Here is a 16,686-nt window from a genome sequence, read left to right as displayed (position 1 = left end):
TCGGATACCGTTTTTTTATTATTATTACTATTTCGAAGTTAGGTTTGCATCTTCTGCATGATTGTAATAACAAAGAATGAGTACGTGTTCCAATATGCCCATGTTTCGTAAACATAAAAACCATATGAAACTTGAGAAATTTGACAATCTCTGATCTAAGATCCGAACATCTCTCAGTCCAACCCTTACTCTCCATCACTCACATTCCTCCTTCCCTGCCTTGGTGTTTGAGTAAAAAATTTCGAGCAACAATGCTATACACTTGTTTTTTGTGATGAAAAACAAACATTATGCTCCACACATTATGTCCACTCCTCACCAACGCCCTCCTCAAACCACACCCAGAAATCCCATTTCTTGTTTCTGCATTTGCATCTTAATTCTCTATCTCCTCTATACTTGCAATCACTTTCTAAATACTAGATTCAGATGTTCTACACCCGCGGTTTCCGATATTATTTCCACAAAAAAAACTATTCAAACTGATCATACTGTGAGGAATGTGTCAATTGCAACTATTACTAATGAGACTACTAATCTTATTTCTCCGAAAAATCTTGAGCTTCCTTATGCAATGCGACATGAACGTACGCAGCTCAGACACATTGCTTTCGGGGTTGCAGCATCTTCACTTTTGTGGGAAAATAGGAAAGAGTACATAAAACAATGGTGGAGACCAGGGGAAACTCGAGGGGTTGTTTGGTTGGATAAGAATGTAGTAGTAAACAGATATGAAAGGCTGCCAGAAATTCGGATTTCGGCTGATACTTCCGAATTTATGTACTCAAATAGGCAGGGTGACAGATCAGCAGTGAGGATTTCAAGGGTAGTTTCCGAGACACTTAGACTAGGAATGAAGGATATTCGGTGGTTTGTGATGGGAGATGATGACACTGTCTTTATGGTTGAAAATGTGGTGAGAGTGCTGTCTAAGTATGACCATACTCAGCTTTATTATGTTGGGTGCTCGTCCGAGAGTCATGTTCAGAACATGGTTTTTTCCTATTCTATGGCATTTGGTGGAGGTGGATTCGCGATAAGCTATCCTCTGGCAGTGGAGTTGGAAAAAATGCAAGATAAATGCATTCAGCGGTATCCGGGATTGTATGGAAGTGATGATAGAATGCAGGCTTGCATGGCAGAACTAGGTGTGCCACTTACTAAAGAATATGGTTTTCATCAGGTAAATTAACGAACAAATTTAACCCTATTCATGAAGTTACGAGCATAGGAATACTAAGTCGGATTCTAAGATTTAAATATCGGGTGATAAATAATGTACTTAAACAGCAACAACTATCTGCACAAGCTGTCATACTGGCATGATGCAGAAATGATCCTCATTATGAATGCAATTTAACTCAAAGTTCGTTTCATTCACTGTTTAATGCAGTATGACGTTTATGGGAGTCTATTAGGACTTTTGGGAGCTCATCCGTTAACTCCAATTGTTTCGCTGCACCACCTCGATGTACTGGATCCAATATTTCCAAAAATGACAAGAGCTCGTGCCATTCATCATCTATTAGAGGCTGCCAAGTATGACAGCGCCAGTATAATTCAGCAGTCCATCTGCTATGACAGTGAACGTCAATGGTCCATCATAGTTTCATGGGGCTATGTTGTTCAAATCATAAGAGGTATACTCTCTCCCAGAGAGCTAGAAATGCCTACAAGAACGTTTCTTAACTGGTACAAGAGGGCCGATTACACTGCTTATGCATTCAATACCAGACCGGTCTCAAGGCAGCCTTGCCAGAGGCCCTTTATCTATTATATGAACACTATCAGATATGATGAAAAAAGGAAGCAAATCGTTTCCATTCATTCGCGTCACAATGAAAGATACCCTCTGTGCAAATGGAAAATGGACTCACCCGATCAAATTGAATCCATTGTTGTCATGAAAAGACCAGACAATGATCGTTGGCTAAAGGTACAATGCTTTATTTCATGCATTTGATATTATTAACGTGTTGCAAAACCTTTGCATTCAATAATTTAATGATCTTGCTGATGGCACTTCTAATATGAGGGATATCGTATTTATGTTGCAGTCACCAAGGAGAGATTGCTGTAGAGTTTTGCCATCAAGTAAAAACTCGAGTATGAACATATGGGTTGGCAAATGCAGAGAAGGTGAAATCATTGGAGTATAGCTGTAAAACTAATGTGAGATTTGTTTAAATATCATTTGTGATATGTGTGCAAAGCCAAGCTACAGATGATTTTAACTCTATAAAGCTTGGGCATCAGCAAAAGCAGAACCATCACCAATACTGATTTATAACACTAAGGAGAGATACTTCGGCACATTACATGTATATGTGAACCAGAGAAGTCACCTTTTTGCCAAATATTTATAAGATGTACGTCATCACTCTCAGAAATCGTTTTTTCCCTTCCTGACGCTGAGCTACTGTCACAATTGAGATAATTGTACATATGTTTTACTTGAGAGAAACTAGTAAGGTCATGCTTAAAACGATGATCATATGTCTACTTGCTACAGGTCACACCAGTCACCAGGTCCAAACCTGGAAAAGAGTATTTCAATCAAAAAATCTGGGATCAACAGTTTAATTTTCATATAAACTTTCAGATGAGATAAAGGATGTTGTTTCAGATCAACCTTTTTTTCATCATCAAAGTAAGGCATCTCAATTCGATAAATATTTGGTTGAAATTTAATAAAATTTTAAAATCAAAAATTAATGTGAACGATGTAGAACACCCTCTTGTGCATATTAATACTCTCAAAGCTCATAACCTGTCATCATGACTCTGAAACAAAACTTGATGACAAGCATACAGCTCGGATACAAAATTGAACAGTTCAATTTCAACTCTAAAGTAGTTTTATATATACTGGCATCAAAACGAAGAATATTCTCTTGATTTATATGACGACAAGGATTTCAGGAAGTCTTCTGGGAAGGATGGCTTTCTGGAGTATATGGTTGTGACACAATGTGATCTAAAGCTTTAACCACTTCAGATACACGAGGCCGCTTGGAAGGTTGCTCTTGAACACATAATAAAGCAGTAGCTAAAGCTTTATATAAGGATTTTTCAGGATACTGGCCTTCGAGCGCAGGATCAGCCATATGGCAGATGTTTTCCCTGTTCTTCAGCAGGGGTCGCGCCTGCACAAAAAATAAACGATTTTGTTATTAGTAGGATGTAAAGAGTAAAGGAAAATGACAATCACGTTTTGAATATGAAGCATATGGAAATGGTAGTGTTTTGGTTCGATATATCATGAAGTCATATATTTTACTGGTACAGTGCTGATATGAAACAATGATAATGTAGAATGCCAATCATGACAGTGGGTAACAGGAATTGTAAATTATTGGAAAATGGATGTAAAATATGTCATGCGAATTCTTATCACAATGTTACAAGTACTATAACCTCACTTCTTGACTATTTACTTTCTCTGTTAAAGTGGAGGGACAGTAAGTTGTAAGACTTCTAAATTTTAGTTTGTGAAGTGTACGAGTAGGAGAAATGAATTCACAATTTAATTTGCATACTGGGAAGACTTGAAGGGAACGAGCTCAGGGAGAGACAATCGCATAATGCCAACGAATCTCACACCATTTTGCCCTTTACTCCTTTCAAACCAAGTTGACACAATAGGAATTTCTTCCAACTATGCAAGTGCTTAGCATTCTATCAACAAGGAGGGATAGCTTGATAATAAAACACAATGCTATTATTTGCCTCTATGACAATAATAGAAAAAGAAAATAAATCATCTACAGAAAGAAGATATCTTACCCATGCAACCAGATTTTGTTCCTTGGCAGATTTTCTGTTATCTATTGCTCTTCTTCCTGTAATTATCTCTAAAAGAAAAACCCCAAAACTGTAAATGTCTGACTTAAATGTCAGCTGGCCAGGTCATTGCATATTCTGGTGCACAGTAACCATAAGTTCCCATCACTCTTGTCGAAACATGAGTATTGTTCCCAGTAGGTCCCACCTTGGCCAAGCCAAAGTCTGATAGCTTGGGATGATAGTCCTCCCCAAGCAGAAGGTTAGAGCATTTCAAATCACGATATATTATTGGGGGATTCATCTTATCATGTAGATATTCCAATCCCCTTGCCGCGCCAGCTGCAATCTTCATTCTGATATTCCAATCAAGTCTCTTCCGGTTTGCGCCTGTATAGTTACACAAGATTAAAAATGACTTAACACGAATTAAGAAAGAATTGTAGTAGATATGCACAAAAGCGGTATCATTTCAAAGCGCTCAGTTTTTAATAATAAATGAAAGAACAAGAAGACCAAGTTTATTGAAAAAAGACTACCGTGTAGATGGCCCTCCAGAGAACCCAATGACATGTGCTCATACACCAACAACTTCTGTCCAGCCTCAACACAATATCCAACTAGTTTTACAAGATTCGGATGATCAACAAGACTCAAAGTCATCATTTCAACAACGAATTCCCTGATACCTTGCGAGCCATCAGAGTCCAGTTGTTTGATAGCTAAAACCTGGCCCAGAAATATATAATTAAATCGAAAAAGTATAGTTTCAGTATGCAAGTTTATGATCAAAATTTTGATAAGATTTAAAAGGTGCCAGTGTGCAAGTTCTGAACATAAGAAAGACAAGCTGGTTTACTTGATTGGAATATAAAAGTAAACTAAAAAGAAAAAGTATCAATGTGCAATTTATGAACATAAGAAAGACACGCTGGTTTCTACTGACCTCGCCAGTTTCCTTTAGCTTTCCTTTCAAGACTTTGCCAAATCCACCTTCACCTAGAAGGTTTTCCATATTGAAATTCTCGGTGGCATAGAGCAATTCATGTAAGTTGAACGACTTGGAATTTCCCTTCTTTTTACCATCATCATTCGTCGTTCTGCTAATGTCCAATTCCTTGGTTACCACGGACTGATCAACATTCCCAGTATCTTCTTTCTTGTCAATCCTTACTGGAGAAACTTCCGATGAATCTGAGCCAAGTGATAGGAGGTTTAGAAAAGCAACAGGAAACAAAGTAAACCATTTGAAGGACAAATTGAAAGACACAAAATGCACATAGAATTTGACTATGCCAGCATTTCTTTCATGACAGTAATATATGAATATTATATATCATCATAAAGACCACTCTCGATCTATTGTGCAAGTGCTATTAGCCTGTAAATCTCAACCCTATACAGTGAAGATATCTCCCAGCACATTGCACAATAACCCCCCTACAACGGATTGTGAAACATCCCAACAAAACAGAGGACACACTTCAATTCTGATTGTATTTATGCGGTTACATAAATTTCCAAATTACACAGTTTATAACCTAATGTTTTCAGAAAATCACACCATCTGGCCAAAATAGCCGAGATACAGATTTAGTTTTTGAAGTGACACATTCAAACATACTCTATCACATAATAGTAAAAAAAAACGTGTTACTGTAACTTGCACAAAAAACTGCCACTTTAGTTGCACAAAAAATTAACTTTTCAAGTTTAAAATTGAATGGTCCGATTCAATTAGCTAAACTTACTGGATTGGTGGATTGGAAAGTGAAATTATGCCATTAAAAATAACATAAAATGACAAAATACATAAAGCTCAAAAGAAAATTACTTGTCAAAATATTAGTTGAACAGCTCGAACCAGCATGTCTAAAATATCAAGCAATCTTATGTCACTCATTAATGTGAGACTAAAAAGTTGAAATAAACAATTCGGGATCATAGAGGGGCACTTAAAGAGTAAAATGAGGCCTAAATACATGATCAATTAGAAGTAAAAATCATAAAAATGTACCCTATCATTATCATTATAGCAGTTCACAATGTGTATAAGCAAAACAAGTAGTGTAAAGCTAGCTAAAATTTTAAATCTATGATTTGCTGCCAATAATCAAATAAAAGGTAGTAATAAATACACACACTCTGAGAGAGAGAGAGAGAGAGAGAGAGAGAGAGAGAGAGAGAGGGAGGGGAGAGAGGGAGAGGGAGAGAGAGAGAGAGACGAAGAGAGAGAGAGAGAGAGGAGCATAAACCTAATGTGGTATGATGATCGTCATAGTTTTGATCAAGGGCTTTGTATTTCTTCTTATCTTTGAAACGCTTTGTTAAATATGTACTCCATGGAAAACAACCCATGTTGTCTTTCTTCTCTTTGATTATATAAGAACGTGCCGGAAAATTCAAAACGAATAAATAAGAATAAAAAAATAAACGACAATCTTACTGGTTCATAAATTTTTACTCAATAATTTTGTATTGATCTATCACAATTTGTTGTATACATTAGTATTTATAAGAGAAGAAACTAAGTCTAGAACAAAATTATAATTCAAATCTAAAAAGTAAACTAACTCCATAATCTGAATTCAACTGGGAACCTTTGTCCGCGTGTTACGTGTGCTAACTAAATAAATATAATTTTTATATTTTTTATAATAAATAGATAAAAATTATTTTATTTAATTTGGTGGCTTAAATTTTAATTTTACGATAAAAAACGTGGTGTCGGGTTTACAAAAATAATGTAACATAATATAGTCAAGAATGTTGCACTACACTGCCGACCAAAATTCTTGTTACAAATATATTACTAGAAAACAATAATTAAATTAAATAATAGGCAAAAATCATTATTTACGAAAATTATTATAGAAAAATATCAATACATTAAAAATTCGTAAATATGTATAAATCCTAAATTGCGACCAAAGTATCTGTGCAAGACAAATTGACATATCTTTTCTGACGTGAAAACGTTTGGATTTCACTTCAACTACTACAGTGTAACCATCACTTCGATCATAAGTGAAAAGCTAGTTATTTACATTATGTATCTTTATATATATATATATATATTAGCCTAAAACCCGTGCAGCGCACGGGTTTTTTTATAATATTACATAATTTTTTTATAGTTTTATTCTGAATTTAATTTTTGAATTTGTCCTCTTAATATTTTAAACGGCATGATTTAATGATAGATATATTAATATATATTCATGACTTTTTTAAGAAGAGGTATCTAAAAAAATAATGTTATCCATTCAATGATATATTTTTATTCATATTTCTACGTGTGATCATATTTTTTAATTAAAAAGTGAAGTTAGTTCAGATCAATAATATGCGAATTATGTTTAATATTGATATAAGGGGGTCATTTGATAAATCTGAGTAAAAAATCGGAATCGTTAAATTTTTCGAGTGATTAAAATATCTGAATTCTGAATGAATAATACTTTTGGTGTATAAACTTAATAAAAATTTCTGAACGAAATTGTACTTTTACTTATAATTGAATTTTGTTATTTGAGAAATTATTTAAAAAGAGTAATAGTTTATGGTAATTATAATATTCAAATTCATAATAAATAACTTAAATAATCTTTATTGAGGCTAATTTTTTTTAATAATTTAATAATTAAATATAAATATAAAGTAACACATTATGACAAAACTTTTTTAGCAAACTTGTAAGACTATCCTTGGAAAACTAAAGTGGTAATCTTATAATTATTATATTGATATATAAATATTAAAGTAAAAACAGTACCGTGTAAAACTGAAATTTTGACACGGACCCGACTTCTTAATCACCAAGCAACCTTTTTCCTTGTTAGCGATTGAGAAGGTAACAACTGTTAAGATACTTTACAAAACAATTCAAACAGTCTTAATTGTCAAGAAATGTTTGTTTTTTCTATCGTAGGTAAGGTAAACCCTACGGGCTCACGCAATAGCCTGCAGACCACGTGCACCAAGGTAAACCGCATTTAAGCGACATGCTCTGTGTTACATATTGAATTTTCAGTGATCAGAAGAAGCTCAAGATCTGGCTGTTCGGGTGTCATCGGTATCTGATGTGTCGTCAGGATTTGACACATCATCAGCATTTGGATGTCATCAGTATTTGAAGACAGACAGCTTAGAATATTTGTTATGTTCCTTGTATTGTGCAGTAGATATCTTTTACGTCTGAGTTATAGGACTTTATCTATTCAGTTGAAGATATGTATCAGTTTCAGTTAGCTTTTGATAATGCATATCTTAGATTGTTTAGTTGTAATTGTGTAGTATATAAACACAGTTTAGGTCATCACATAGTAAAGAGATCTCGAGTATCATTCAACCTAGCAGCTCTCAAGAACATCAGTATTTCTTGAGAGAGTTTTGTAACAGTTTTTATCAGAAATATAAAAAGCTATTATATTTTATTACTTGTTCAAAAAATTTATAAAATTGTATTCAACCCCCCTTATACAATTGTATTCAACCCCCCTAAACAATTGTATCTTTAATGGGCAATAATTGGTATCAGAGCTCACTGATAAACGTACAATCAGAAACGATCTAAACATGTCTCTGAACAAGTATGAAAGTATTAAAATCCCCATTCTGAAAAAGACTGAATATCAACATGGAAGGTGAAGACGCTCATGCACCTAGAAGCTACAGATCCAGATTATCTCGACGTGATTAATGATGGACCCTAAATGCCAACAAAACTAGTGCCTGCAACTCCTACTGTTGCTGAACATTATCAGCTAAAGGAGAAGAGTGAGTGAACACCAGAAGAGAAAGTAGTTGTGCTGAAAGATGTAAAGGTAAGAAACATTTTGCATAACAGTCTTGATTATGTGATGTCAAACAGGGTTATAGCCTACAAGACTACCAAAGAGATCTAGGATGCTCTTGAAACTCAATGTCAAGGAACCATGGCCATCAAGAAGAACAGAAGGGCTGTTCTGATTCAAGAATATGAACACTTTGAGGCCAAGCCTGATGAAAGTCTCACTGACATCTATGACAGATTTCTGACCCTGCTCAACAATATGTCTTTGGTGGGAAAGGTGTATGAGATTCTCTAGGATCAGCCTGAAATCTAGCACAAAGACATGTAGCAAACATTATATCTGGCCTACTAGCTGTTAAGTACAGAAGTGAGCCAATCATGCCCCTATAACTTGAAATATCCACAAACTTTTCAGTAGTGTTTAATTCAAGCTTAGTTGCAGTGGCCATGGGAGTTTTTTGCAGATGTGCAATCCATTAGATCAAACTTCTTTAAAAGGTCATTAATGTATTTAGATTGACTAATGAATATTCCATCACTAACTTGCTTAACTTGCAAACCAAGAAAGTAAGTTAGTTCTCCCATCATGCTCATTTCATACTTACTTTGCATCAATTTGGTAAACTTTTTGCAAAGTTTCTCATCTGTAAAGCCAAAAATAATGTCAGCTACATAAATTTGAACAAGTATACTAGAGCCATTAATATTTCTAAAGAATAAAGTTTTGTCTATAGTGCCTCTAGTGAAGTGATTCTCTAAAAGAAACTTTGACAAAGTGTCATACTAGGCTCTAGGTGCTTGCTTCAGTCCATAAAGTGCTTTCAAAAGATAGTAGACATATTCTGGAAAATTTTGTTCTTCAAAACCAGGAGGCTGATTGACATAGACTTCCTCCTCCAAATCTCCATTCAGGAAGGCACTTTTGACATCCATTTGATAGACCTTGAAATTGGCATGGGCTGCATAGGCTAAGAAGATTCTGATGGCTTCAAGTCTTACAACAGGAGCAAAAGTTTCATCAAAATCTATTCCTTCTTGTTGACAATAGCCCTTAGCAACCAATCTAGCTTTGTTCCTGACTACTATGCCATTTTCATCCATCTTGTTTCTGAATACCCATTTGGTGTCTATTAGATTCTTTCCTTTAGGCTTGGGTACCAGCTTTCATACCTTATTCTTTTCAAATTGGTTTAGCTCCTCTTGTATAGCTAAAATCCAATCAGGATCCAACAAAGCTTCTTCTACCTTCTTTGGTTCTTCCTTAGAGAGGAAGCTGCTATATAGATATTCTTCTTGAGTTGCTCTTCTTGTTTGAACTCTAGAAGATACATCACCAATGATAAGCTCAAAGGGGTGATCCTTTGTCCATTTTCTTTGTTGAGGTAGATTAGCTCTAGATGAAGAGGCCTCATTGTTGTTTAGATGTGTGATTGAGTTTTGATTATTAAAAACTCCCCCTGAGTTAATGGATCTTTGATTTGAGAAAGGGGAACTTTCTGTAAGTGATCTATTCTGACTTTCAGCTTCTTTTGATGACCCTACGGATGGTGAATTTTGAGTACCGACGGATGAAGCTGGTTGTCTCCCGACGGATAAAGCAGATTGTCTCCCGACGGATGAAGCATTTTGCAACTCGATAGATGTTGAATTTTGTGCTTTATTGGTAGTGGATTTTTCTGTATTATCCTTTGATACTGTTTCTTGATCACTTTCATCATCACTGTCATCACTAACCATCTCCATATTGTCAAATTTGAGGTTCTCATGGTAATCTCCATCTTGCAGTCCTTCAATCTTTTTATCATCAAACACAACATGTATTGATTCCACAACAATGTTGGTTCTCAGATTGTAGAATCTGTAAGCTTTATCAACAGCATATCCAACAAAAATTCCTTCATCGGCTTTAGCATCAAACTTTCCATTCTGATCAGTTTGATTTCTCAAGATATAACATTTGCAGCCAAAGACATGAAGAAAATTTAGAGTTGGCTTCTTGTTCTTGAACAATTGATAGGGAGTCATGCATTTTCCTTGATTAACAAGAGAAATATTCTGAGTGTAGCATGCAGTATTTACAGCTTCAGCCCAGAAATATGTTGGTAACTTAGATTCTTCAAGCATTGTCCTTGCAGCTTCAATAAGTGATCTGTTATTTCTTTCTACTACTCCATTTTGTTGTGGAGTTCTTGCTGCTGAAAACTCATGCAAAATCCCATTTTCTTTACAAAATGCTCTCATGACAGAATTCTTGAACTTAGTTCCATTGTCACTCCTGATTCTTTTAACTTTGAAATCAAGATGATTGTTGACTTGCCTTATGCGATTGATGATGATTCACTAGCCTCATATTTGGACTTAAGGAAATATGCCCAAGAGAACTTTAAGAAATCATCTACAATTACTAGGCAAAATCTTTTCCTTGAGATGGACAACACATTGACTGGTCCAAACAAATCCATGTGTAGCAGTTGCAAAGGTTCTTCAATTGTTGAATCAAGCTTCTTTCTGAATGATGCTTTAATTTTCTTTCCCTTTTGGCAAGCATCACATAGTCCATCCTTAGAAAACTCCACTTGAGAAATGTCTCTAACCAGTTCTTTCTTTACCAGTTCATTCATGGTCTTGAAGTTTAGATGGGATAGCTTCTTGTGCCATAGCCAACTTTCACCTTGGCTTGCTTTACTGAGAAGACAAGTAACAGATTCTGCATTTGATGAGTTGAAGTCAGTTAAGTACACATTTCCTTTTCTCACTCCAGTGAGAACCACTTTGTTGCTCCTCTTGTTTATCACAACACAGGCTTCTGAGTTGAAGGTTACTGAATTGCCTTTATCACACAGCTGGCTGATACTCAATAAATTGTGCTTGAGACCATCCACTAAGGCAACCTCCTCAATGATGACATTGTCTTTAGAAATTAAGCCATATCCCACAGTATAACCCTTGCTTTCATCTCCAAAAGTAACACTTGGGCCAACTCTCTCCTTGAACTCTGTGAGCAGGTTAGAATCACCATTCATGTGTCTTGAACAACCATTATCCAAGTACCACAGATTCTTTCTGTTTCCCTGCACACATTAAAATCAAATCAAGTTGATTTTGGTACCAAGTTTCCTTGGGTCCTTCCTTGTTAGCTTTCTTCTTCTGTTTCTTAGGTTTGATCTCATTTGACTTGGGAATATTAGATTCATCCTTAGTCATTTGATTTGGTCCTTTGAAATCATTCATTACAACAAAATTATCATGCACATTTTGATTAATAGGAAATGACATGCTATTAGTAAACATGTTATTCCAGTAGGGCATGCTAAATGACATTTGAGGCATACTAAATGCAGCATAATAAGGATTAGGTGTAAATGGCATATTAGCAAATTGTGCATTCATATTCTGTGTAGACATAGCATTCATAGGCATAGAAGGCATGGCATTCATGTTGGGAAAAGGAGGTGGCACAGATATGGAAGTAGGCATGGCAGTTTTGCAATTAACAGACAGATGATTTACACTACCACATTTAACACAGATTTTTCTTGGAGCATACTTATCAGGTGTGTAGTTATTATGCTTGTTAATCCCTACTTTACCATTTCTATTGTTTTTCCTTTTAGCCTATGTTTTAACCTCAATCTTTTCTAGTCTGTCATTCAATTGCTTGATAGACAGATGACCAACATTCAGTTTCTTTTCCTTCTTTACTTGACTAGATTCTCCTGAAATTAAGTTTTTGGAAACTGATCCATATTTTTCATTTAACTTGGCAAGTTTGGCTTTACTCACAGGTTTGCTTACAGCCGACGGATGAGGATTTATGTCACTCGACGGATAATCCTTTTGGTTATCCGACGGATGACTCTCATCATCTGTCGAGCCCACATATGTGAGCAATCCTTCAACCAAATTGGATTCCAGCTTCTCCTTATTCTTCTTCCAGGCTTCATCACAAAAGGACTCAATACCTTAAACTTTGGTGCTTTGAGCATGAACATCTCTCGATGTTTTCCATGCCTTAATCGCCTCTTGTTCTCGTTCAAGCTGCTTCTTCGAGATCTCTTCTTTCTTCAAGGACTCAGTTAATTCATCCTTAGCAATTTTACACTCAATTCTCAATTTTTCAAATTCAATAAACTGAGATTCTAGCACATTATTCCTCTCACTTAAAAACAAATTGTTTTCTTTGATTTTAGTATTTTCCTTAGTAAGAGACTTAAGTGTAACACGCAAATGATATAATTCTATAGACATGTCATTTATTGCATCATTACACTCAGCTTTAGATAAATGTGCAAGGTTAGTGGTGATTACCTGATTACTTGAAGAACTTGTCTCTGTTTCATCAGACTTGGCCATTAGGGCTAGATTGACATAGCTAACATCCTCATCCTCATCCAGACCATCTGCTGCCCAGTCATTTTCTTGTGTAATGAAATCCCTTTCCTTTTGTTTGAGCAAATCAAAATATTTCTGTTTATAATCCACAGGTTCAAACTTCTTCTTGCTGGAATCTGACTTTCTACACTCACTGGCAAAGTGCTCTGCCAAGCCACATTTGAAACATTTGAATTTTGATTTATCCACCATGTTTCTATTTGGCTTAGCTTCTCCAAAGTTCTTCTTGAACTTGAGCTTGGCAAATCTTCTGGAAAGATATGCTAGATGTTCATCAATGTCATCTATATCATCTTGGCTCAAAGAATCTTCATTTTCTGCTACCAGCCCCTTGCCCTTATTTTCACAGACCTTTGAAGTTGACTCAACAGCTTCTATCTTCATCTCCTTCTCTTTTTCTAACTCAGAAACCAGTACAATGGATCCTCCTTTCTTTCTCCCTTTCTCCATTCTTTCATCTTGCTCTATTTCAAGCTCAGAAGTCTTTAGAATGTCATACAGTCTCTCTAGTGTAAACTCCTTATATTTTTTGAGTTTCTCAAGGAGACTGTCATTCGTTTCCATTCTTTTGGTAGGGATCTCAGAAATTTGAGGTTAGAATCTTTGGTTTGGTAGACTCTTCCATGTAGTTTTAGAGCATTTAGTAGCTTTTGAAATCTACTAAAGATATCAGTGAGAGTTTCACCTTCTTCAAAGTGGAAATGCTCATATTACTGAATTAGTAGCTGCATCTTGTTTTCTCTAACTTGTTCGGTTCCATCACAGATAATTTGAATTGTATCCCAAACTTCCTTGGCAGTTTTGTAATTGATGATGTTGTCAAACATGTCACCATCAACTCCATTAAACAGAATATTCATGGCCTTCTTGTCCTTCCTGACTTGTTCAATATCAGGATCTGACCATTCATGCCTTGGCTTGGGAACTGATGGCTCATTTTCAGTTGCAGCTCTCATTGGTACATGAGGGTCTCTCTCTATGCAATCTACATAGGCCTCATCTTGAGAAAGTAAATGAAGATGCATCTTTACCTTCCAGTGATGGTGATTATCTTTGTCCAGAAAAGGAATCTTGACTCCAACATCCTTCTTGTTCATCTTGCTGTTTGTTGTGATCTTTAAACTCTTTGTTCTTTAAGAGCTTGCTCTGATACCAATTATTAGTCCTTAACAATGCAACAAGAATTACATAAGGGGGATTGAATGGAATTCTTGAAACTTTTTCTGAATTACAAAATGTTTTATCTTAATAATATATATAGGTGTTTGATTTGCTAAGTGCGGAATAAGAGTTAGTTAAATCAAAACACAAAGTAATAAAAACACAAGTCTTTAAAACTTTCTGGTAGATTTAAATGTATCCACCATATATATATATATATATATATATGAAGAGAACTTTGTGAAGCTTGAATAGCTCACAGCTGCTTACAAATGAGAACAACTAAACTTACAGAGAAATGTTAAGGATACGGCTTACAAATGTTTCTCTGAGAAAATACTTGTTTAGTCTACTTGTTGTTCTAATTGCTACTCTTGGTTTATATATCACCAAGATTATACAGTAATAAGACAAGATAATAAAACAAAACCTATCAAGTTTAATACTATGCTACTTCATTACTCTATTCCAGCATCTTTGAATATCATCATAATAGCATGAAAATGGCAATACTTCTTTGTTCTCAAAAACCCAGTTGAATAGGCTTCCACATTCCTTTTACATACACTCGACGCATGGGACTGTGTTGTCACTGTCAAGAGATGTTTGATTTGATTATTCGTCGGGTACATGATCATCCGTCGGGTTGCCTTGTTGATCATCCGTCGAGTAGCATTGTTGATTATCCGTCGGGTAGCTATTTGGCACTTGACTTCATTTCATTTATGCAGAATTACAAGACATCATCTATGTACAATTAATCAACCTATTCTACATATCTAATTAAAGTCAACATGACTTATATGTTATAACAGAATCTATACAAAGGTGTATGCAAAAATGTGCTACATGACTTATTGTTACATAAGCTACTCACTCGATGGTTGTCAAATCATCATCCGTCGAGACTATATTGAGTCATCCGTCGGGACTATATTTGCTTATCTGTCGAGTGGTACAAAATCCACTAAGTTGAATCTACTAAGGTGTTTTGTTAATGAAATCATCAAATTCACAACATATTCACAACATTACCCAAGGATCGAAGAGTCTTTGTTGATAGGATCTATTTATCTGCATAGAAAAGAACAATATGACTGACATATTTTTCCCTCATATTTTGTCTTTTTAAAGATCCTATTAAAAAATACGAATGGCAACGTAAGAAGATCTTTGATCCAGAGATCTCGTCTCACAATCTCCTTCACTTTTTGAGAACTCCAAGCTTAACTAGCTAACATATCCAGTGTAACTACTGGTTGGTTCCTCCTAGCTCCTCTCTGGATCAAGAATTTCCATGCAAGACATGAAGGCAAATGAGTCGAAAGACATGAAGGCAAGTGAGTCGATGCAACGACTCACAATCAGCAGATCTTCAGCCCATGGAAGCAAAGTTTGACACTTCTGGAGAACAATTAAAGTGTCATCTCAACTTTGTACGACAACTTGGTTCATATAGATATCAAACCTTTGACATAAGTTTCCAGAGCAAAAATCTTCTGTCATTTCGAGAAATTCTGTCGCACATCTTAGAGCCACTACATTACACGGATCAACTAGTTTCCTGTTATAGTATCCACTCTTTGAAATCAATGGATACTGTGACAAAACAAGGCATTCTATTATATAATCAAGAAAGCAGGCAAGTATATAGAAAGAGTAACTTTTTTTGAGGGAATTGTATTCAGGATATCCAAGTACAATTCTCAATCATGCAAAATACAACAATAAACAAATCTTTAGTTCTGAATTTAAGATTTCAATCCCCTTATGGAGGTTAAAAGTTATATCAGGAACTTGAACACAAAGCATGTAATGTTCTTTTTCTGGTCCGCAAAAGCTGCAGAATAGGGGCATACTCACTGTAAAAAAAAAGTAAGTGCCATTGTTAATGCAAAGTTGAGTAGCAAAACAAAACCAACAATGCCCCCACCTTGATCCAATACCAATACGAATGGTATGTTTTATAAATAGAGGACATAGATATGAAGACCAATATCTTTTCATAATCACTCGTTAGCAATGAGGCTTATTTGTAAACAACAAAGCAATTGTCAGGATGGATATCCTATTGACACTTGCAAACAAATACACATACCAAACAGTTAATAACAGCTTATGCAGCAAACATGTACATAGCATACAAATTTAAAAATCCCAAATAAAGCTAGAGCATAAAAAATTACAATAACATAATCAAAATTGAAGATTACAAACACAATCATACAAACTAAGCCCTAATTTAATATGAACACAGTCACAATTCAAGTCCTGATTTTAAAATTCTCAATTTCAGCGTTTAAACAAATCACAATTGAAAGCCCTAACTTTAAAATTCACAATTTAAAAGTTTCACAATTTAAAAGAAAAATCACAACCAAATCCCTAGTTTTAAAAATACCATACAAAATCTCAATTAAAAAGCTCTAACTAACCTATAAATTGATTTAAATTTTAACACTAATCAACAAACAACCCGTAATTGAAACACACCTTTCAATTTATCAAAAGTTAAAATTGATTTTGGGAAGAAATTCGATTATAAAGTTTAGTTT

At 35.1% G+C, this 16,686-nt stretch overlaps 1 protein-coding gene and 1 pseudogene across 1 annotated transcript; one reads left to right on the top strand and one right to left on the bottom strand.

The window, feature by feature from the left end:
• Positions 1-289: 289 nt before the first annotated feature.
• Positions 290-2,406, top strand: LOC141693209 (uncharacterized). The gene is made up of 3 exons (XM_074498230.1): positions 290-1,183; positions 1,394-1,936; positions 2,058-2,406. The coding sequence occupies exons 1-3, from the start codon at positions 305-307 to the stop codon at positions 2,157-2,159; spliced, it is 1,524 nt and encodes a 507-aa protein (XP_074354331.1). The 5' UTR covers positions 290-304; the 3' UTR covers positions 2,160-2,406.
• A 414-nt stretch (positions 2,407-2,820) lies between these two features.
• LOC141693210 (putative serine/threonine-protein kinase PBL5) lies at positions 2,821-6,144 on the bottom strand (annotated as a pseudogene).
• Positions 6,145-16,686: the final 10,542 nt, after the last annotated feature.

This window comes from Apium graveolens, chromosome 10 (assembly GCF_009905375.1).
Source record: "Apium graveolens cultivar Ventura chromosome 10, ASM990537v1, whole genome shotgun sequence".
In the NCBI taxonomy this organism is placed as follows: domain Eukaryota; kingdom Viridiplantae; phylum Streptophyta; class Magnoliopsida; order Apiales; family Apiaceae; genus Apium; species Apium graveolens.
The sequence above is the reverse complement of the archived record's forward strand: the minus strand, read 5'-3'. Positions and strand labels throughout refer to the sequence as shown.